Below are 24571 nucleotides of genomic sequence, written 5' to 3' on the forward strand. Positions count from 1 at the left end.
GGCCTAATGCGCATGCGCAGGTCAACACTTTTGTGTGTAGTTTGTAAGAATGGCATTGCGTGCTAAGGTCTTGAGATTCAGGTTAGCTGTAAATCGTAATTTGCCCAAAACTGTTGTCTGCAACAATCGGCACTTCTCAGAAAAATCGTCCTCCAATCCGAAAGCATCGGTTTCTACCGAAAATATCGATCATGTTCTCTACACAGAGGAACATTTTGCATTAAAGTCATCTTTGAGAAAGGTAGATATGACAGCGTGCTATTTCGTATCCATAACAAATGTATAATTCTCTGTCGAGATTAATGTTGATTAAGTTGCTTGCTACCTGAATATCACACATGTGAATGTACAGGTCGATTTTTTTTCAGCAAGTGAATGTAGGTAAGAGGTCACTTACTTTGTAGCTAGCTTGGACAGCTAGTTGTATCTGTTTCGAGTTATATGAATAACTTAGGGATTTGCTCTTAATTCCAGACACAATTAAATATTTTTTTAGGAAGGATTTGTTTGATATAAAGATACATTTTCTAGATTAACAGATGAAATGTCAAGATTAGACGTTTTGTTTTGATGCTTCCAGGATTGTCACGTGACGCTGAAGGTGATTGTACAGCCAGCTGTCAACTCCAGAATACAAGTTTTTTTTATTTTACTTTTATTAAAAATAAACTTCCCTTCTTCTATACCAAATATATACACTTTTAAAAAACAGATTATTTACATTGCATTTTATATAAGAAAAAAACAAAACAATTGTTATTGTAATTAATAAGACTGGGCTGTCTGTTCTGCTGTCATTTCCATCACACCAAGCAAAAAAAAATACTTTTTTTTTTTCCTTCCCAAAAAGTTTAGAATAATTAAATATCTCTATCAGGGCACCTGAGTGACATTTTGAAGATCAATTAATTTGAAGATCTGTGAGAAATAGGCTATTATGAGGACTCTTTTTTTTTGTACATTTTATTTCAGAACTTTTTTTTAAGTCAATTTTAATTTACTAATAGCAAATCTTTTGTGTTAGAAAGTTCAAGGCTTTTCCCCAAGAAGTGAAAAAAGGTAATTACCATCTCCAAGGCATGCAGTAAATATTTTAACTTGAAACTGAATTCGAATGAATAAGATTTAATTGAGTGAAAGTCACTGTAATTATACTTTAATATCAACTGGCTAGACTGAAGGGTTACAGGGCTTGGGAAGGAAGTTGCTTTATCCAGTTCCCAGTGGCTTTAAGTGTATCGGAATAGACTGCTATGAGAAAGGATATAAGTGGAAAACAGAAAAAGCAGCGGATAATGAGAACAATGCTGTATAGCGTGAAGCTCTGGGACGGCGTTTATTAAAAGAACTCACCAGAGACAGTGAAACACTGAAAACAAATTAGAAAAGTCCTTGACTTAGAAGCATGTAATAGTTATATGCATCTAAATGGAAGGAAAGATTGGTGTCAGATTCAATAGGGCTTAATATTTGCAAGCTTAGTTCTATTTTTCAGCCTTTACTCGTGTATTTTACAATAAAATGCATTCCTTCTCAAGGTCATCTCATGACTCAAGATTACATTTTTCACAGTGTCTTACGTAATGCGCAAGGCATGTCAGTTAGGCTATGTTCAGATTGAAACAATGGGAGTATAATTTCTTTTCTTTTTTTTTTAAATCAAAATGTTTAAAGGAACACTCCACCGTTTTTTGAAATAGGGCTTATTCACCGTCTTTCCTACATTTAGATAGGTGGGCAAACTAATTTTTGTCTCAGTGCATGCATTGTTTTAAAATTGGATAGTTTTCTTCAAGAAAGACAAAACGTTTTGTAAACTATCCAATTTTAATTACTAAGACAATATGAAAATCTTTGAACTATGCATTGTTTTAGTTTGGAAGCGCCACCGCTAGCTTAGCTTAGCATAATGAATAGAATCCTTTGTTGCCAGCTAGCATGTCGTGAGTAAAAGTGATAAAAAAAAAAGTAAAAAACGAATTACTTCTTGTGGCCTGCGTATTCACAACGAGTACAAATAGCAATGCAGATTAAGACTAGGCGATTTCCTAGGCAGGTATTGACTTGGGACTATATTGGGGTGAAGCACAGGCGAAGCACTGCTACTTGGGCGCAGAGATATCACACTCACCACCAGTTCGTGTTGACTCTCATCCTCACGTCCTCAGGCTGTTGAGCGATCGCAGCTTCCTCCCCGTGTCGTTCTATTTCCAAAGCACGCAATTCCTCCTCTCAAACTCTGGTTTATAGAGGTATGGTTCTGGTTCTTGACCATCTGAGAAGTCACTCTCAAAATCCGCCATGTTTATCGCCATTCACTATGTCAACTGTAGGAAAAATAGCCAGCTACTATTCACGCTGGTATTGACGGAAGTTGGGGGATTTCAGGTGTTGCGTGATATCTCTGTGCCCAAGTAGCAGTGCTTCGCATGTGCTTCACCCCAATATAGTCCCATGTCATTATCTGCCTAGGAAATCGCCTAGTGTTAATCTGCATTGCTATTTGTACTCGTTGTGAATACGCAGGCCACAAGAAGTAATTTGTTTTTTTATTTATCACTTTTACTCACGACATGCTAGCTGGCAACAAAGGATTCCATTCATTATGCTAAGCTAAGCTATCAGCGGCGCTGCCAAACTAAAACAATGCATGCACCGAGACAAAAATGCGTTTGCCCACCTATCTAAATGTAGGAAAGACGGTGAATAAGCCCTATTTAAAAAAACGGAGGAGTGTTCCTTTAATGCACCTATTAGGGTTAGCACTTCCAGGAAACATCACCTATTGTGTTATTCAGTTTAGTTCAATGGTCTTCTGGGTGCATAAAGTGTTGACAAACCATAAGTCAGAGTTTTGGACCCCACCAAACAATTGACAGCTCTATCCGACAAGAGTATTGTGGAATGTATCACCAACCTTTATTAAGAACAGGGAACCTTGTACTGTAGGTTCGGACAGGGTGGACCACCCTTCCTTTCTGACCGTACTATCCAGTCACAGTCCTCTGGGTTTTGAGTGAATCTAATACTAAATAAGACACTTCCATTATATATTCTATGCCAGTTGTTCCCCACAAATTCTTTCTGCTGAAGAAAGTCAGAAACTAGTTCATTCTGACTTTATCATGTTCTTGACCCCTGGCTTCCTTTCGTTATTAAATGCTGTTTGTTCGGTTCACACTGCTTTTGAGGCAGGACGTTTTTGTTGGCCAGTGAAGCAGCATGTCCGTGTGTTTTTGGGGAAATGTGGTGCTCATCCCTCTGCAGTATTTTTATTTTCTTTAACTTTTCACAGCTCATACTGAAAGCTCAGTCTGTACCCATTAAACATATAAGCATGACATATTAGCTGAAGAGGAGTCATTACCACAGCTGAAAAAAACTTTACAGCCTTAATTGAATTAACATAACTGGTTCATCATGCTTGAATCAACTTTGTTTTGTTGTACACATAATGCATTATTGGAAAATTAATTCAGTTCCTTTTCTGCTTCATTTGTGTAAGTAGATTTTAATGAATTGCCTTGCTTTCCTTTGACTCCCCCATTACAACATTTAGTGTTCTTGTGATCAGACACTAAAACAGTTCAGACAATGAGCATTTCAAGGTCTGTTGACTTTTAATTGCATTTATTTTAAAGACTTCTGCTTTATAACTTAACAGTTACAAAAATACTAACCCTTAAGTTGTTTGTAACTTAGGTGATGTGTCAGAAAAGCCTGGACATTCCACTAAATTACCTTTTATTGTAGCCCATAAAGAAAGATAAAAATTTTATAGTTTTATAATGACATTTGCATTAGGCAAGGCAAGGCAAGTTTATTTATATAGCACATTTCATACACAATGGCAATTCAAAGTGCTTTACATAGAAGAAATTAAAATAATAAAAGAAATAAGAATAATTAAAACAGTTTAGAAAAATAAAATAAAATACAGTACAAACAGTCGGACGAACATTGGCACAGTGCTCATTCAGTAAATGCACAGCTAAACAGATGTGTTTTGAGTCTGGATTTGAATGTGACTACTGTAGGAGCACATCTGATCTCCTCTGGAAGCTGGTTCCAGCTGCGGCTGGCATAATAGCTAAAAGCGGACTCGCCATGCTTAGAGTGAACCCTTGGTATTTCTAGCTGATATGATCCTAGTGATCTGAGTGATCTGTTGGGTTTATATTCAGTGAGCATATCTGCAATGTAATGAGGTCCTAGGCCATTGAATGATTTATATACCAGTAATAATACTTTAAAATCAATCCTAAATTTAACTGGGAGCCAGTGTAAAGACCTGAGGACTGGTGTGATGTGTTCATATTTTCTGGTTCTGCTCAGAATCCTGGCGGCAGCGTTCTGTATGAGCTGCAACTGTCTTATGGTCTTTTTGGGAAGGCCAGTGAGGAGTCCATTACAATAATCCACCCTGCTGGTGATGAAGGCATGAACAAGTTTCTCTAAGCCTTGTCTGGAAACAAAGCATCTAATTCTTGCAATATTTTTCAGATGATAGTATGCTGATTTAGTTATTGCTTTGACATGACTACTGAAACTAAGGTCTAACTCTAGGGACACACCGAGATTCCTGACTTGATTTTTAGTTGTTTGACCCCTAAAGTGAAGGTATGCGTTCACCTTGAGAACTTCATCTTTGTTTCCAAACGCAATGACTTCAGTTTTGTCTTTGTTTAAATGAAGAAAGTTTTGACACATCCAACTGTTGACTTCGTCAATGCATTGGCACAGGGAGTCAATGGGGCTGTAGTCATTAGGCGATAGGGCTAAGTAGATCTGTGTGTCGTCTGCATAACTGTGGTAAGCAATTTGGTTCTTTCTCATTATTTGGCTCATTGGGAGCATATACAGGATGAACAGGAGTGGTGCAAGAATTGAGCCTTGAGGTACTCCGCATGTCATGGATGTCCACACTCAGACTTATGGTCTCCTATACTCACATAATAACCTCTCCCATCTAAGTATGACCTGAACCATTTTAGGACTATCCCAGAAAGCCCCACCCAGTTTTCCAGCCTGTCAAGAAGTATTTTATGATCAACAGTGTCAAATGCAGCACTGAGGTCGAGTAGTACCAGCACTGATAATTTGCCTGAATCAGTATTTAAGCGAATATCGTTTATTATCTTTATGAGCGCTGTCTCTGTGCTGTGGTGCGGTCGGAAACCAGATTGAAAATTGTCAAAGTATCCATTCAAGCTCAAGAATTTGTTCAGCTGATTGAAGACAACTTTTTCAATGATCTTGCCTATGAAAGGAAGATTTGAGATCGGTCTATAGTTGCTTAATATGGTCTTATCCAGATTGCTCTTTTTCAGGAGGGGCTTGACAACTGCAGTTTTCAGGGAGTATGGAAAACTCCCAGAGCGAAGTGAGACATTTACCACTTCTAGGAGATCTGCTTCTAAACTGTTTAACACACTTTTGAAAAATGATGTGGGAAGTGTGTCAAGAGCGCATGTTGATGTTTTAAGGTGCTGTACAGTTTCTTCCAAAATTTTGCCATCAATTTCTTTGAAATCAGACATAGTAACTACTTTCTCAGGTGGTTTGATCTGTCTGACCCCAGAGCAACTCAAGCATGTGCTGATCACCTTTCTGATATTACTGATTTTCTCAGAGAAGAACGAAGCAAACTCACTACACTTGTTCACTGAGAGCATTTCACTGGGAATCTGGCTTGGAGGGTTTGTCAGTCTCTCTACAGTAGCAAAAAGAGTGCGTGTGTTGTTTAAATTGCTGTTTATAATATTTGAGAAGAAAGTCTGTCTAGCTTTGCCTAGTTCCATATTGAAAGCATGAAGGCTGTCTTTGTAGATGTTATAATGGACTACAAGTTTAGTCTTCCGCCACATGCGCTCTGCTTTTCTGCATTGTCTTTTCATATTTTGCACTGCTGTTGAGTTTCTCCAAGGTGCTTTTTGTCTGCCACTCTTCTTCTTGACTTTAACAGGAGCAATATCATCAATTATACCTTTAACTTTTGAGTTAAAAGAATCAAGGAGAAAATCAACAGAGTCAGCAGATATACTTGGTGTTAAGGATATAGTCTTCATAAATAGTACACTAGTGTTCTCATTTAAGCATCTCTTCTTGACAGACACAGATCTAGCTTCAATGGCAGGAGAGATCAATATATCAAAGAAAATACAGAAATGATCAGACAGTGCTACATCCTTAATAACAATTAATGAAATGTTTAGACCCTCACTGATAAGTAAATCTAGAGTGTGTCCACGATTGTGTGTGGGTCCATGTACATGCTGAGTCAGATCAAAAGTTTTTAAAACAGTTTTGATTTCTTTTGCCATATTGTTTTCTGCATTATCTATATGAATGTTAAAATCTCCTGCAATGGCAAAACAGTCAAACTCTGAGGTAATTGCTGATAACAGTTCTGTAAAGTCCTCAGCAAAGGCTGGAGAGTATTTTGGAGGCCTGTAAATAATGATAAGTAAAATGCGTGGAGCACCTTTCAACACAATACCCAGATATTCGAAAGAAGGGTAATTCCCAAATGATATTCGCTTACATTGATAGATATCTTTAAAAAGATTAGTAAGCAAGGAAGACATAACAAAAAAAATCTCGAAAAGAATATAAGCAAAAAGTTATGGAATATTATGTTTATTATTAGTTCAAATATATTAAAGCCAGAACAATGCAAAAATATTGTGCAAACAAAATTGTGCATGATTTATGAAATATACACTGCAATTCAAAAGTTCGGGTTCAGTACATTTTTTTATGTTTCTCAAAGAAGTCTCTTATGCTCACCAAGGCTGCATTTATTTGATCGAAAAGACAGCAAAACGCTAATATTTACACATAAGTAAAAAAAAAAATGTAAAAAGCTGAATTTTCAGCATCATTTCTCCAGTCTTCAGTGTCACGTGATCCTTCAGAAATTATCCTAATATGCTGATTTGCTCAAGAAACATTTCTTATTATTATTAATGTTGAAAAAAAGCCATTGTTCACACAATGCATTATTGGGAAAAGAATTCAGCTCATTTTCTGCTTGGGTTGTGTAAGTAGAGTTTAATTAATTGCCTTGCTCTTTATTGCGCATTTTTTCAGAATATTTTATTTCATTTATTTTTTATTTTTCAAAGTTCAGAGTAACAACATGCATTTTTTTGTAACATTATAAATATCTTTACTGTCATTTCTGATCAATTGAATGCATGCTTCCTGAATAAAATAGTAATAATAATAAAAAAAACTTTCACTTAACCCAAACTGTAGCTATTGTAAAAAATAGCACTTGTGGTAAAAATGCAATTGAATGTGGTGATCAGATTTGGTTATATGGTGTCTTTTTTAAAAGCATGTTCAGTTTACAGTTGAACTAGAAATCCAGATGTTGAAAGGGCTAAACTTGAAAGTGATTATGAATGTCACTCTTCTGTCAGGAATGCTTGTTTTGGCAGCACTTGTATTGGTCAAATCTACATGGAGCACTGCTGCAGATTCTCACTAGATTTCACAACGGTTATGTTGTTACAAAACCAGACGTCTTGAAGTGACTCAGAAGTAAGATAGCATATTCCCGCTTTCAAGGAAGAAACCTATTTTCTGACTATTATACTCTATAGAGTTTGAAGGAACTTGAAAACTATTTTTAATTTTTGGTCTTTTGCCACTTTTATATAGAGGGCTGGAAGTGATGAGAAGAAGTGAGTGATATCCTGCATCTCTGGAATAAGTCAGAGTGTTTAGAGCTTAACAGTGTTTAATTGCATACAAAATGTTACTGTAATACATGATTGTCTTGTGAACTATAAATCAGATCATATTCAGGTCTGGTCAAGTTCAAATTTAGTTACAGGACTCAGTTTAAGTATAGATCTATGTTTGAATGTGTTACAGATCATTGATCAAGAGATCAACCCTTATGTAGACAAATGGGAGGAAGAAGGGCAGTTTCCTGCTCATAAGATCTTCAAAATCCTGGGAAGTGCAGGATTTCTGGGAGTCAACAAACCTGTGGGTAAGCAGACGTTTGCTACTTCAGATGTACCGTAATCAAGCACACAAGTGACCCTCAAAAAGGGATCGTTGGTTTTTAGAATTTTTTCATAAGCATTTTCCTTAGAGTCAAAAATGTTGACAAATGCTGTCAGTTTGGGCGGTCATATCATATGTTTCAAATTTTTTTTACATCAAACATTTCAGAACAAGCAGTTTTTGCAGTATGTTTTCATAGCTTTTCTATTGCAGAAGATAAAGGACAATTTGATTCTTTTTGAAGTACTGTATCACCTTGATACTAGCTGGTTGAAAAAGACATTTGTAAAAATGAAAATATGCATTTTAAGTATAAACTGGATCATTTTGTCTTTGGTAATGGCAGAATTACAGTTCTAAGGAGAGTGCCCTTAAACAGTCTTAGGGTTTTTTTTTATGTGAGTGCAGATGGATTCATGAGAAAATATCAACATTGCTGCAAGAAGCAATTACGAGAACAGTGGAAAACACAAAACCGATTTGTGGTATTATCACAGGTATCAATATGTCAGTGCACAACTTTTTGCCATGCTGTTCAAAGGTGTTGGTAAAGACTCCCGAAACATGAGAAGAATGATAGGAGAACCAAAAGTCATACAGTTCATGTACAACAGATTATCTGTTATTATATTGAAATTATTCAAACAATCAATGACTGTTGAGTCTAATTCTTAAATAACATACATATAATATCCACATCATTTAAAAAAAAATTCATATAATATAATGTTTTAGCAACTAAGAATAGAATGCAGTATAATTACTAATGGCTGGCGGCTCGGGGGAAACTTAAATCTGGCTTCATAAATCTGTAGGTATGGAGAACAGCACTTGCATTAAGAAGTGCTGACACTGTGACACTTCTGCATTAGCCGGCTGGATTTACAGCATCTTCTTAGACTGAGGATTAGTACTCATAGCGTTGCCTCACCTCATTTTGATATGTGCAGCCCAGATACACCAGCAAATCTCTGAACAATAACGTAGAATCTGTTCAGGTGAATTGTGACTTGCCTGCTGTAGGCTATACGCTCTATTTTTCATCTCTTTTCTGCGCACTCCCTGTTGAGATTTGAGTGGGTTTTGTGGCTATTTTTATAATCAGAATCCACCATCATCAGTGACTACAAATTTAGCATTTTCACGTTTATAGAAAGCAGAACATTTTTAGTGAAAGGTTATAATTTTCTGAAATTATCAATCATTATGTGAGGGAAACTGGATGAATATTTCTCAGGCTAGGTTTATTTTCTAAAAGTCAGTTTCTGTACAGACACGTATTTGAAAATCTTGCCTACAAAAACATTTTCATGGTTATTGCACAGGAAAAAGGATATAGCTCAATGAACACACATTACTCAGCAGCAGGGCTTGTTGTCACATTATTTGAGGTAAGTTTAAACAATGTAAACAATCTGCCTGTTATCAATTTTGCAGCAAATTTAAACAGTAAAACAATCATGAAACAACAAAAATGTAAAAGGTTATGTGTCAAACCATTTAAAATATCAACCATTATATTGCACTGCAAAAAACTAAATTCTTATTCAATACTTTTGTCTCGTTTTCCATTACAAATAAATTAAATTAAGACATTTACTTGAGTCTTGTAAAAATCATGAAAATGAAGTGTTTATGCTTAAAAAAAAAAACTGTCAGTGGGGTCAGAAAAATGAACTAAATTAAAAGGGAAAACAAGATATATTTTTTTACCTCACTGACAGATATTTTTCTTGTTTTAAACTTGCATGATATTGTTAATTTTTTCAGTAAAGAAGATTAAATATCTTAAGGCATTTTGCTACTCAAATGTATCTTGATTTAAGATACATAAACTGACAAAATACTAAGTATATACACTCACCTAAAGGATTATTAGGAACACCTGTTCAATTTCTCATTAATGCAATTATCTAATCAGCCAATCACATGGCAGTTGCTTCAATGCATTTAGGGGTGTGGTCCTGGTCAAGACAATCTCCTGAACTCCAAACTGAATGTCAGAATGGGAAAGAAAGGTGATTTAAGCAATTTTGAGCGTGGCATGGTTGTTGGTGCCAGACGGGCCGGTCTGAGTATTTCACAATCTGCCCAGTTACTGGGATTTTCACGCACAACCATTTCTAGGGTTTACAAAGATTGGTGTGAAAAGGGAAAAACATCCAGTATGCGGCAGTCCTGTGGGCGAAAATGCATTGTTGATGCTAGAGGTCAGAGGAGAATGGGCCGACTGATTCAAGCTGATAGAAGAGCAACTTTGACTGAAATAACCACTCGTTACAACTGAGGTATGCAGCAAAGCATTTGTGAAGCCACAACACGCACAACCTTGAGGCGGATGGGCTACAACAGCAGAAGACCCCACCGGGTACCACTAATCTCCACTACAAATAGGAAAAAGAGGCTACAATTTGCATGAGCTCACCAAAATTGGACAGCTGAAGACTGGAAAAATGTTGCCTGGTCTGATGAGTCTCGATTTCTGTTGAGACATTCAGATGGTAGAGTCAGAATTTGGCGTAAACAGAATGAGAACATGGATCCATCATGTCTTGCTACCACTGTGCAGGCTGGTGGTGGTGGTGGTGTAATGGTGTGGGGGATGTTTTCTTGGCACACTTTAGGCCCCTTAGTGCCAATTGGGCATCGTTTAAATGCCACAGCCTACCTGAGCATTGTTTCTGACCATGTTCATCCCTTTATGACCACCATGTTCTCATCCTCTGATGGCTACTTCCAGCAGGATAATGTACCATGTCACAAAGCTTGAATCATTTTAAATTGGTTTCTTGAACATTACAATGAGTTCACTGTACTAAAATGGCCCCCACAGTCACCAGATCTCAACCCAATAGAGCATCTTTGGGATGTGGTGGAACGGGAGCTTCGTGCCCTGGATGTGCATCCCACAAATCTCCATCCACTGCAAGATGCTATCCTATCAATATGGGCCAACATGTCTAAAGAATGCTTTCAGCACCTTGTTGAATCAATGCCATGTAGAATTAAGGCAGTTCTGAAGGCGAAAGGGGGTCAAACACAGTATTAGTATGGTGTTCCTAATAATCCTTTAGGTGAGTGTATACTGTATATATATATGGTATAATAAATATTTCAGTGTGATTTTATTGTGTTCACTTATCTACTTAACAGCGACAGCAAAAATATGATGGTATTGCTGTAATATTTTGGAGATCATAAGTCACAAAAAAAAAAATTGTATTAAGTGCTAGAAAGCACGTTTGTTCCATGAACTTCTGACTCAACCTTACAGTTACTAAGAAATGGCCTTTGTAAACAAAACTATCCCCAGTCTCCCATAACCATCATGAGCCCTCTATAATGCCTGCGCACAATGCTACATGATCTTACAGGCTAGCATTTTGATTATTTCGCATGATGGAAGGTATTTTGAGTCCTCGTTTTAGAGTTTTGCTGGTTCCCATAACACCGTCTTTCTCATGAAATCACAGCTTTCACAACCTGGCTAAAACAACTCTATCTTACAAACACTGGCGTAAATCCAGATTGTCTGTTTTTCCAACCCTGGCAGCCTCAGATAAGGCACTAAAACTTTCTTATCCGAACCATCCAGTCTTCTGACATTTACTCAAGTCTCAAAATATGTGGGGGTGCAAGGCCTCTTGTGTCTCTTGAAATACTTCTCATTTCACATCTATGCAGTGATTAAATGTACAGTGCGAGGTTACCCCACCAAACAGGAGAATCACTCTCCACTGTTTTTACATGTACGCAGTAACAGAAGTGTTGACCAGCTTCCAATATCTGACCTTCGTAAAGATTAGACCTGCTTGATGGCTTATATCCAACTTTATATCCTGTTATTTCATATTATACAAACCCATATAAGACTATTATACAATATTTGCTTTTTTTAACATTTCCAACTTTCTTTAGTGTGTAATGTTGCTGTTTGGGAATAAAAAAACTCTGAAAAGTTTAGAAGCACAAAGTCACTGCAAAAAGAGTTATTTTCTATATTAGTGTTGTCAAAAATATCGATATGTATCGATGCTGAAATATCTGAAATGGTTCTCGTTTTCTGAATCGGCGATACCAAACTGCGCATTCTCACTTCTCTCCAACAGCGAATTAAAACACACCCGCCTCCTCTCACTCACTCGTCTCATTCGCTATGATTGAAGTGTGCTTGTATTGCGCATAATTTTAGTCATTCCCGCACGTATCGTGCTCACATCAAAAGCGCTCTAATAAAGATGCCTCTCAAACAGCTTGCGAGTAATAAAATGATTTCAAAATGATGTCAAAATGCCAGATTTGCCAAATATTCAGGTAAATACAGTTCGTTTTGGAACGTAAATTGTTGAAAAATAAATCACATGTTGTGTAAAAGTATATTGGATCTGTGTGTGCATAATCTCTTAAAGTGACAGTAGTCTAATAAACCTGCTGCTTTCTGTCATGTTAATCAAATAAAAAAAGACAAAATGACTCACTGCTCTTGACTAAATAACTTTTGTAACTTTAATTTTAAGCATTAATCTGTTTCATTTCTTACATTTGATTAATTTCTGTAGTGTTTCTTACCTGAATACTACTGTTAGACCCACCTGAAAAAAATTTTTTTTTTATTTATTTTGTCACTTTATTCTATAGTATTTATTTGTGCTATCATTTGCAAATAGTTTTTTTTTATTACTGACTGTTTAGTTGTTGTTTTTTACAAGCTTTGACATCAAAATTACAGAGTAAAATAAAGGGTCGAGGCCTGGTTGAGTTAGCTAGTTAGTCAGACCAATCAGAGCACATTGTGCTTTTCAGAAGGAGGGGCTTCATAGAGAAAGGAACTAAACAGAGCGTTACTGACAGACTGGGAAAAGAGGAGCTGCAACAATGTCAAATATGTGAAAAATAATGTGTATTTTGAACATTCAGGTCTATTCTAGTACACCCCAAAAACAAAAGGGAATAATAGGTCCCCTTTTAGGTTAGTTAAGCTAGTTTGTGGTCAGGATAAACAAACCTTCCTTTCAGATGCATCTCACTCGGTACTGAACACTAACAGATTGTCTGTTTGGATACTGAATTATGCTGTTCCTGTGCAGCTGTATCTGTTTCCTTTGCTCTCTGGCTTCACTTTTCCTTATTTTGCCATGCCAAATGTTGTCCACAACCATCGAAGGACCCTATGATGACAGAATACAGCGTCCTGTAGTACTGGGGGAAATGAGTGTAGAACTCACCACATTCAATAAAGGGCTTGCTTTTCAACATTATTGTTGCCCTTATTGCCTGCACAGATTACAATCATTTCCTTAATGTCGTAATATTTGTTTCCTGAAGGAAAATGCTAAATGAAATGGAACATGAAATGACATGAAAAAATGCATGACAAGTAAAGTATCGTGGGAAACAGTATTGCTGTTATTACGATCACTTGTAATTGCCTGTACGCCATTTGCCCAAGACATTGTAGTATGTTATGATGAAATGGACTGCAGGGGTGTGAAAAGGGCATGTCAAGTTTTAGATTACTGCATGGTACAAATATGTAGATGACTTTTGCATGATGCATATTTGTCTTCAATACTAAAGTAAGCAAGTTACTTATTGAGGCCTGAGAACAAAGAGACCGGATAGAAACACTCTAAATTTCCCTTGCTTTGGGATCAAAATGTTTGTTTTCATTGTTTGCAGAGTATGGCGGTCTGGGATTGGACTTCAGCTACAGTTTGGCTGTGGCTGAAGAACTGGGGAACATCAACTGTGGAGGGATTCCCATGGCCATTGGCGTTCAGAGTGACATGGCTACACCTGCACTGGCGAGGTGATTTCTAAAACTGAAATATTGTTATCCTTCGAGTAAGTACACATCAAACAGTTCCTGTACTCAGAATAGAATACTACACAGAATCAGAGGTTGTATTAAACGAGTATTTTCTGTCACTGACCTTTTTTTTTTTTTTTTTTAGCAGTGACAGAAAAATCTGAAGGCTTGTCCGTCATTTTGACAGATTACACTGAGGGTGATCTATTATAGCTTGGAACTGTAATTCCCACCCCTGTCCAGTTGGTGGCGAGTGTTCTCAGTGTGGCTGCAGAGCGCAGGTTCAGCCTCCAGAACAAAATTATGGCTGTGTTCGAAATAGGACACTATTTGAGGGGACAGCCATTTGTACTAGTGTCCAAAACCATAGTGGATGTGATCGAGTGCTCTCATTTAATATTGTAGCGCAATAACGAGTGTACAACTGATGTACACTCAACAGCTAGAAAATACCCATAATGCACTGTGAGAGTTGCGTGCTGAAGGAATTCCCTCGTTTGACCAGAAGATGGCGCCGTACCTGAATTATCCATCCATCCTTTTTCCAAACCGCTGGTCCAATGTGGCTACAGCGTAATATCATTCAGGTGTAAATTCCTTTTTAATTGATCATTCAATTGTTTAATTTTGCTAGTTTTCATGACAGAGTTCAAGATAAATCTTTTCATTACTACTGGAGCTTCCAGTTTGCTAAATTTCAAATGATTATTAAACAGCAAGCACAAACTATGCAAAAGCGGCAGCCCTTCCAGCGCACTCAGAGTCCGAATTCACTCACTCGTTTTCATTCACTCCCTATATTAGTGGACTAATGTAGGTAGAAGTGAATGAGGGTATAAGGGGCAATTTCGGACACAGCCACGAGAAGTTGTCTGTCCGAGGCAAAGACGCAAAATCTAATGAGAAATGCCCTTGATACGTTTAATTACGCACAGGCGAGCATCCAGTTGATGCTGACCAGGAGGAAGGTTTGCATTTTGGCAGATACAAAGTGTCTGTTGTCATTTGTTATGGTTGTACAAGTAGAATGGGATGGTTGGTCGGTGTGGTGTTTGTCTCGCCCCTCCTCCACTTTGATTGGGCGGCTGGTTAAAAAGCGACAGTGATGAGCGCTGTTCAGTTAATTTTCTACGTTTTGTACATACATACTGTATTATAATCAGAATTGTGTTTTTTAATATATTGCATTGGTCATATTTTCTCTGATTTCGTGTTTACTGGCACGAGGGCAGGGCAACCTGTCACTCACATGAGATCCACCAAACCACAACCATCCAATCAATTCTCCATAGACTAAATAATTGTATCTTTCGAGAAGCCTCTTCACTCAGATATGCATCACACTATGGAAGCAAAGACTATTGCAACTTAAGTTTCATATTAACTTAAAGTTTGTGAAAAAATAGTGTTTTAACTTTATTTAAGATATATTCTATGATAAATGATATTATGCAGTTTTGCTTCTCAAGTAAATTGATCTTGTTTTAAGTTTTGATATTTTTACTGTGAAAAAAGACTGATTAAGCAAATAATCCTATGTGTTGACAGACTTATAACAATTTAAACCACCTATCATTTATTATAAATAAATACTGTAGTTATCAGAATGGTTGTTGGATATCAGCTGTTAATTATATCCCAAGTTCATTGGAGTTGCAGAAACTTGATGGCGTGTCTAATTAAAACACATGAAAAATACCAGTCTTTTGCTCTCTTTTATTTTAAGTTCAGGATGATTAAAATCTTGGGTAATTCACATGACTTGAAGTTCATGGATTCACATGGAGCAGATTCACACGATGTAAATGGACAGGAGTTAATGGATGAACAGGATGTACAAGATGGTCTTAAGTCACTACAAACAATACAATAAAGGAAATCAAACTCATATAATTAATCAATAAACATAACATATATATACTTAATCCTAACTATTTAAATAAACAAATTCAAACAATACAATTAGCAAAACAAACTTAACGCATCCTAAGGAAAGGGACTCAAAGGACATGGTTGGGTGTCCATTCAAACACCCACTCCTCACCAATACAAAAGAAACAAAGGAAGGAAGTAAGGTCTACTTATAGACCTTAACCAGGGGGTGTATCTGTAATGTAGTGTACTAGATTTAGTAGTGTAGTTTGCTTGGAATTGTGGGATATGTAGTACATATATACACTCACCTAAAGGATTATTAGGAACACCTGTTCAGTTTTTCATTAATGCAATTATCTAATCAGCCAATCACATGGCAGTTGCTTCAATGCATTTAGAGGTGTGGTCCTGGTCAAGACAATCGCCTGAACTCCAAACTGAATGTCAGAATGGGAAAGAAAGGTGATTTAAGCAATTTTGAGTGTGGCATGTTTGTTGGTGCCAGACGGGCCGGTCTGAGTATTTCACAATCTGCTCAGTTACTGGGATTTTCACGCACAACCATTTCTAGGGTTTACAAAGAATGGTGTGAAAAGGGAAAAACAAGGCGAAAATGCCTTGTTGATGCTAGAGGTCAGAGGAGAATGGGCCGGCTGATTCAAGCTGATAGAAGAGCAACTTTGACTGAAATAACCACTCGTTACAACCGAGGTATGCAGCAAAGCATTTTTGAAGCCACAACACGCACAACCTTGCGGCGGATGGGCTACAACAGCAGAAGACCCCACCGGGTACCACTCATCTCCACTACAAATAGGAAAAAGAGGCTACAATTTGCATGAGCTCACCTAAATTGGACAGTTGAAGACTGGAAAAATGTTGCCTGGTCTGATGAGTCTCGATTTCTGTTGAGACATTCAGATGGTAGAGTCAGAATTTGGCGTAAACAGAATGAGAACATGGATCCATCATGCCTTGTTACCACTGTGCAGGCTGGTGGTGGTGGTGTAATGGTGTGGGGGATGTTTTATTGGCACACTTTAGGCCCCTTAGTGCCAATTTGGCATCGTTTAAATGCCACGGCCTACCGGAGCATTGTTTCTGACCATGTCCATCCCTTTATGACCACCATGTACCCATCCTCTGATGGCTACTTCCAGCAGGATAATGCACCATGTCACAAAGCTCGAATCATTTCAAATGTGTTTCTTGAACATGACAATGAGTTCACTGTACTAAAATGGCCCCCACAGTCACCAGATCTCAACCCAATAGAGCATCTTTGGGATGTGGTGGAACGGGAGCTTCGTGCCCTGGATGTGCATCCCACAAATCTCCATCCACTGCAATATGCTATCCTATCAATATGGGCCAACATTTCTAAATAATGCTTTCAGCACCTTGTTGAATCAATGCCACGTAGAATTAAGGCAGTTCTGAAGGCGAAAGGGGTCAAACACAGTATTAGTATGGTGTTCCTAATAATCCTTTAGGTGAGTGTGTGTATATATATATATATATATATATATATATATATATATATATATATATATATATATATGGGGGGGGGGAGAAGTAAAATGAAAGAAAAGGGCCAAATGCACAAAAATGGTTCCTTTCCTCCTATTAGTAATTGCCATATTCTGACTGCAGTCGGTTGTACACTGTCACTGAGGGGATATTACTGCACTGTGCTCACTCTCTGGAAACTTGTTTTTCTGTGCACATCCACTTTGGCTATTTGGTTTCAGAAAATCAGGGATTTTGATTAGTGTCCTTTGTGATTCTGCCATAGGGAACAGCTTCTGAAATTGCATTTGCTGCTAGTAAAATGTAAATCTCTTGTGTAACCTCACAAGCTTTACAGTAAATCACAGCTGCTATGACACTGATACCTGTGAGGATGTGACTGTGACTTCTGTGCCGTTGTAGGTTTGGTTCTGCAGAGCTCAAGAGAGAGTTTTTGCTGCCCAGCATAATGGGAGACATAGTGGCCTGCCTCGGGGTGAGCGAAACAGGGGCCGGCTCTGATGTAGCAAGTAAGTATTTTTCTGGAGATAATGTACCAAACAAGAAAGACATGTTCTTTATAGTGCCAAGGGGGTGTTTTAAACAAGATGTAAACACACACCAGACACAAATCTAAAATTAATTACTTTATCAAATGAAGATATCAAAGCATTTCAGGCCAGGGAGATTAAAAGACTAGCCTACATGGGAATACCACACAGGGGTATGCTGAGCTATTTTTCATAAATGTATTCAATTTTGTATTTGAAGTAAAGCCGGCACTAGTCACAAATTATTAATGAGTTGCAAAGAAATCTGAACTTGTTTTATGGTGAAATAAGAGTGCTGCAATACTTAATTTCACAATTTAAGCCAAGTATGATCTAAAGCAGGTGTTCTCAACCTTTTTGACTCAAAGGTCCTTTATTGTCCAACATAAAATTCAACAGCTAATTTTTGCTATATGATATTTCTGCTGTAATTATGACAAAGCTGCTTGATTTCAACTTATTAACAGAAACTGGGAGTGGTGATACAGTTCAATTAATTAATTTTGTGATTCCAGTGTTGTTGTAGTTAACTAGAACTAAAGCAATTAAAAAATAGTTTTCGGTAATTGAAAAGAAAATGAAATTAATTTGTATATAAATATTAGATGTGAAACTTAAACTTAAAGGTATAGCGGAGGATCTTTCCAAATTTTAGATAAGACCCGCCCTCCACTTTTTGAAAAGTTTGATTGATTCACCAGAATGATTGACAATTAGGAGGACCAATAGTTTAGGTTACCCACCAGGAAGTAAAACATCCTCCGCTATACCTTTAAGATAAATGTAACTAACAAAAATAAGTTAAATACTAAAATGACTAAACTAAAATAAATGTTAAAAATTATTTTAAAAAAAAATAATAACTAATACAATATTACTAAAACAAACTGAAATTAAAAAGAAAACTGAAAACAAAAATAAAAGCTAATTCAAAATCCTTTTTTTACAAGTGTATATAAATAATTCTAAAATAACTGTTCAAGAAGTTGTTTTTGGTCATTGAAATAAAAGTGAAATAAGATTTAATATAAATGTTAGATATAAAAAACTTAAACTTAAGATAAATCTTGCCTTCGCAACTAACTAAATTAAACAATTTGAAGTACTGAAATGACTAAAATTGAAATAAAAATAAATCAAAGAAATATAAAAATATAAAAAATCTATCAAAATATTACTAAAACTTAAACTAAAATTAAAAGCAAATTCAAAATACTAAAAATAGTATAACCGTATATAAATAATATTAAAATAGTGCCGTTCAAGAAGTCTCAAAAACTTTATGATGTTTAATTAAGTTAGAGTGTTTAATATATTAATAACAATGTTAGATTAATATTATTGGAAATTGGTGAATATTATTATTATTCATTTAAATCATTTTAAGTCACCCTTTGGCCCCCTTGGAAGTTTAATGAGGCCCCCTAATGGGCCCCGGCCTCCTGGTTGAGAACCACTTAACTAAAGAATCTATAAATACTACCTCCTCCAGGCATCAAGACTAAAGCTGTGCGCAAAGGAGACGAGTTTGTCATTAACGGTGGAAAGATGTGGACCACTAATGGCACTCAAGCAGACTGGATGTGCCTTCTGGCCAACACCAGCGATGACCCTTCTCACAAGAACAAATCCCTAATCTGCTTACCCATGAATCTGCCTGGTGAGACCGGAGGCAAAAGCACAAAACTTATGAAAAAGAGTCGTTTGTCTGCCAAAGTAAACATGCTAATGTTTTACCGTACGTCCACAGGCGTTCAAATCGCACGCAAGATCGGTAAAATGGGCATGTGGTCATCGGACACAGCGGAGGTGTTTTTCGATGACGTGCGCGTGCCCTGCAAAAATGTCATAGGGCAGGAGGGAATGGGCTTCACTTACCAGATGCTACAATTCCAGGAGGAGCGACTCTGGGGAGTGGCCAATAGTAAGTAATCCTTTTCGACTCCCACACATCCCGCTGCACGTCAAACATTTCTCTTCACTGTTGGGATTGGCACGGGCATGACGTCCGTGTGTTAATGTCAGTGGTGCTGGAGTGTGTACAATAAATCCAGATCACTCTCCTCTCAGGCCCAAACGTGTTTACGGATGAGTCAAACTTTGTTTTAAATGTTCTGACATCATCAGCTGCCTACTTCCTGTCGAGATATTGTCTACAACTATTCCCTCTATTATATAATTTGTTGAAAAACACATTGGAATTTTTTCCCTTTGGTATGTTAGACCGGAGACATGACCCGATTGTGTCGTATTTCTTGTTTTTCAAGTCCTGACGACGATGGAGAAAGTTGTCCAAGAGACCATTAATTACACCAGACAGAGGAAGATCTTCAACCAGCCGGTTCTGTCTCACCAGGTCGTTCACTTCAGGCTGGCTGAGCTGCAGACAGAAATCGAGCTGTTGCGCTCCCTTTTGCATCGCGCCACAGGCGAGTCCAGACTGTTTCTGAAATCATTTTAGAATGATTGGCCAAGGCAGCTTTGCAATTTCATGGGTTTGTGTCTGGTAGGTCTACAGGGCCACCATTTCCAAATTAATAATGGACTGAAATGGTGTGCACTAGAGCTGCACGTTAGAATCCTTTGACAAGTACGATCACAGCGAACATTTAAATCTGCGTTGGCGCTGCCCCAGAGAGAGCAGTTGTCATGTATAAGTATGAAATGGCTCCACAAACATCTTTTCTAATACACCGTATCATTATACTTTATATAATTACAGTGATTAAAATTACTAGAAGTTTATAGTTCGGATATAAACCGATGTCTACGGTAGCAATCAAAATAGAGTAAATGTGACCCTGGACTACAAAACCAGTCACATGGGTCAATTTCTTGAAATTGAGATGTATACATCTCATGTATACAGGTTTGTTAGGATAGGACAATATTTGGTCGATATACAACTATATGAAAATCTGGAATCTGAGGGTGCAAAAAAATCGAAACATTGAGAAAATCTCCTTTAAAGTTGTCCATTTATGTTCGTGCTTGTGCTGCATTCACTCACAAAAATAAATGTTTTATATACAAAATATCTTCATGAAACATGATCTTTACTTAATATCCTAATGATTTTTGGCATAAAAGAAAAGTTGATCATTTTGACCCATACAATGTGTTATTGGCTATTGCCACAAATATACCTGTTCGACATATGACTGGTTTTGTGATCCAGGGTCACAAATCACCTTTTGAAAGTAACTTGATGCTTCAAATAAAAATTGTATCGATTACATTGTTACACCAGTAGGTGGCGACAAGTGACTGCTAAAAATGTATGTCGTTGAATCATGCATTCAAGAGATTCGTTCAAAAATGCTGATTCATCCACTAATGAAATGAGTGAAGTCTTTGAGTGAGTCATTGAATCATTCATTCAAAACGATAAAAAAATGTTTTATTAAAATTGACTAAATATTTTTTTTTAAACACTCCAACTGTTAACATTATGTCAGAACCTCTAGTAAATCATGTTTTTGTTTCGATGTATATTCAGATCGTAGGATAATCGGGATCTCTTTTTTAATCAAAAAATCGCCAATCATTTGACGTTTCTCCTCCCTCATGTTGTGAAATTAAAAAAATGGAGCTGAATCTCAGCATAGTTTAGAATTTATATGATGTTTTCTGTGCACTCTCAATAGCTCTGTACATCAAGGGAAACGACGTGACAAAGTTGGCGTCGATGGCCAAGCTGAAGGCGGGACGACTGGCCCGAGAGGTCGGTGACAGCTGCCTCCAGTACTGGGGTGGCATGGGCTTTACCAGTGGTGTCCTGGTCAGCCGGTTCTACAGGTCAGTTTCCTTCATCTGAACCGAGGAGAACGTGCATGTGCTCCCAGAGCTGCAGTGACATCTAGTGACATTTAATATGTATTCACTCTTGAATAAGGGCACTTGTGGTTCCAATGAAGCCATTGATACATGTGAATGCATAATATGCTTTTGAGTGTGTGGAAAGAGCTGTCAATGCAGTGAATCGAACGCCCAACGGATTGTTAAAAGTGTAAATTATTGGTAAGCCTAATCATCATGTCATGTCACAAATAAATCAAATCTGGGTTGTCTTTTTTTGTCTTAACAGGGACTCCAGATTAATGTCTATTGGTGCAGGAGCTGATGAGGTGATGCTGTCAATCATATGCAAGTACATGGACACTCTGCCCAGGAAATGACATCACTGATATGTATTCAAAGTGAAAAATAGTGCACTTACAATGAACTGGAGAATCTAACTCTAAATGAATATGGATTAGTCAATTAAGTTATAGTAGCAGTTACATTAACTTTAAGATGATTTGTAACTTGCAGTCAGATATTGTTGCCTTAATGAAGACTTGGCTGATGAAAACCTGACAAAATTGTAACATATGTAAATTCTGATTACAGTTGTATATGACTTAGTTTTTTAATATGCATGAAAAGAAATAAAGTTTTCACAATTCTTAAGAAAGCTCTCAAGATTCTTGAGAACCACAAACGGAATACATGAAAAGCTTTTGACAACATAAAGGAAATGTTTATGTAATAATTCTCTCAAAAATGACATTTATTTACATATTAGTCTCTGAAAAACTAAAATTAACCACGCGTTATGTTAACCATAGAGAGCAGAAGGGTTTGAGCAAGAACCTCAAAAAATTAATGCAAGACATTTCTGAAGTACACAGAATTCTGGGGTGATTATATGATTATTATACAAATCTGAATTTCACGTAACTTCACGTATCTCAGTATGGTTTTCACAGTCTCAAGATCAGCCCTTTAAACACTATATTCAATAAGCAAAATTTTTGTGGCAACTCTTTCAAATACATTGTATAGACTTGCATGGTAAAAAGTGTTAAATTGTTTACACCCATCCAGCTTCACTTCTGGCCAGTTGTCATAACCTGAATTTCCAACTATACAATTAAAAGGATTACTGTGGTGTCACACTCGCTTAAAAGTATTTCATCAGTATCCATACAGAGGTTAGCACACATTAATAGCACTGAAGTTCTCCTAAAAGAATAATATCATTAAACAAAGGTCATTATTGAATAAAAGATGCATGTTCATCTTTTTTCATGACCAGTATTAAACGAGTAGCATTATCCCTGCACTGAGACGACATTAATTTTGGTGGGTTGGGACAGATATGTTTTATATTTATACAGATTTTTCAGATTGCACATTGTCACTCAATGGTTCAGTTTCCTGTCCAATGGAAAGCAAGCAGTCAAACACTCCTCGTCGTCACTGTGAGGATTCTGATCCTGTCCCCTGTGTGAGCATGGCACATAAGAAATGTCCTGGATCTCACCGGTCCTGCGATCACCTCAGTTTGATCACCCAGTACAGGACAATGAAGACAAACAGGGCGAACAGCAGCATGTAGCAGAACACCTTGGATTGGCTCCCCCTGGCGAGATGCTTCAGTCTACCCATGGTGGATCCCAACAGACCTCCAGTCGAGTCGAAGTCCGAGTCCTTGAGGAGAAACAAACGTGAGATGATAAAGTCATTCAGATCAGTGTTTTGATGAAGAAACTAGATTTTCATTAATCATTTCCCATCGCTTACCATTTCTCCCAACATTTTATTCTGGTACTTGACTTCATTTCCAATGTCAATCGATAGCTGAAAAAGATGTAAATCATTTTTTTCATTAGATATATTGTAATGAGTGAAAACTAAAAATATATATATAAGCCCCAAATCTAAAATGAAATAAGCCCACTCACATGTTTAAGTGCGTTTACTTTAGCTTTCAGTCCCTCCTGTAGATGTTCGTTCTCCTCCTCATACACGCTGTATCCACTCGCTACGTAATTCCCTTGAGGGCCTCCCTCACCTAAAGAACAAGTAACAATCGGGTCCAATTCATTAGATGACACTAGTGTTTCTCAGTACATTCAACATCCAATCACAGCAAACTATTTGCCACGTATTAATTAACATGTATGAATTGATTTGACTTCAAAGTCTAAGATGGGCAGGGCCAATCATTTTACTGAGGCTGGCTGGGAAAAACTTCCAGTTCCTTGACATGCTGACTGCAAAATCAAATAGATGTGCATTTTAAATATACAATCATCAGAAACTACTGAACATCTAAAAGTGAGGGACTAGTTATGAATGACATATTGATACAAAAATCAAAATAATTCCTATCACCGTAAAGCTCCTTTGAAACAATCAATTTTGTTCAAAAATCTAATTTATTTGCTGCCCAGTTTTATTTATCAGTTAAAATGAGCCCCTTTGAGAACTGACTTTTAGATTATATTTCAAACTGTTTAATCAATATCGAAGGAATCTAAAGTTAAGCTTGGATGTGTCATTCATTTTGTCATACACACAGAAACACTAACAAACACTCATTCATTTTCTGATGTAAACATCTCTATGTTAACCTGACCTATGTAGAAACTGGTCTAATGTAAGTTAGAGAAAACTAGCCAATTATTGCCAGGTCTGGTACCGTTATTTATGCAGGTGCTTCTCCAGATCTGGAAACTGTGATATTTAGCATGATTTGGTCATACAATGTTTGTTTAAACTGTGACTGACTTAGCTTAGCATGAGCTTCAAACATGACAACAGAGAGAAAAAGACTTACCTAAACCTGCACGCCTCATTATAGCCCGGAAATCTTTCTGATATGATATACGATTAACACAGTTTAAAAGTAATGTAACAGATTTGAGCTTGTCTTGCTATTTAAAGCCGCTGTACTTTCCCCTTCCAACTCAACAAGCGCCACGACACCCTACGGAAGCCGCGAAGGATGAAGCCAGCCACACGCAAAAGGGTGAGT

At 37.2% G+C, this 24571-nt stretch overlaps 2 protein-coding genes across 2 annotated transcripts; one reads left to right on the top strand and one right to left on the bottom strand.

The window, feature by feature from the left end:
* LOC308697801 (putative acyl-CoA dehydrogenase 6) lies at positions 1–22216 on the top strand. Its single transcript, XM_081377376.1, has 9 exons — positions 1–241; positions 7885–8005; positions 13702–13831; positions 17639–17745; positions 19259–19426; positions 19517–19690; positions 20034–20195; positions 21414–21564; positions 21854–22216. Exons 1-9 carry the CDS (start codon positions 50–52, stop codon positions 21942–21944), a joined length of 1296 nt encoding a protein of 431 aa, XP_081233502.1. The 5' UTR covers positions 1–49; the 3' UTR covers positions 21945–22216.
* bet1 (Bet1 golgi vesicular membrane trafficking protein) lies at positions 21942–24571 on the bottom strand. Its single transcript, XM_081377377.1, has 4 exons — positions 24374–24571; positions 23496–23605; positions 23335–23391; positions 21942–23241 (listed from the first exon to the last, which is right to left on the bottom strand). The coding sequence occupies exons 1-4, from the start codon at positions 24390–24392 to the stop codon at positions 23086–23088; spliced, it is 342 nt and encodes a 113-aa protein (XP_081233503.1). The 5' UTR covers positions 24393–24571; the 3' UTR covers positions 21942–23085.

Source organism: Scardinius erythrophthalmus (genome assembly GCF_964197995.2).
Source record: "Scardinius erythrophthalmus genome assembly, chromosome: 10".
Lineage (NCBI taxonomy): Eukaryota > Metazoa > Chordata > Actinopteri > Cypriniformes > Leuciscidae > Scardinius > Scardinius erythrophthalmus.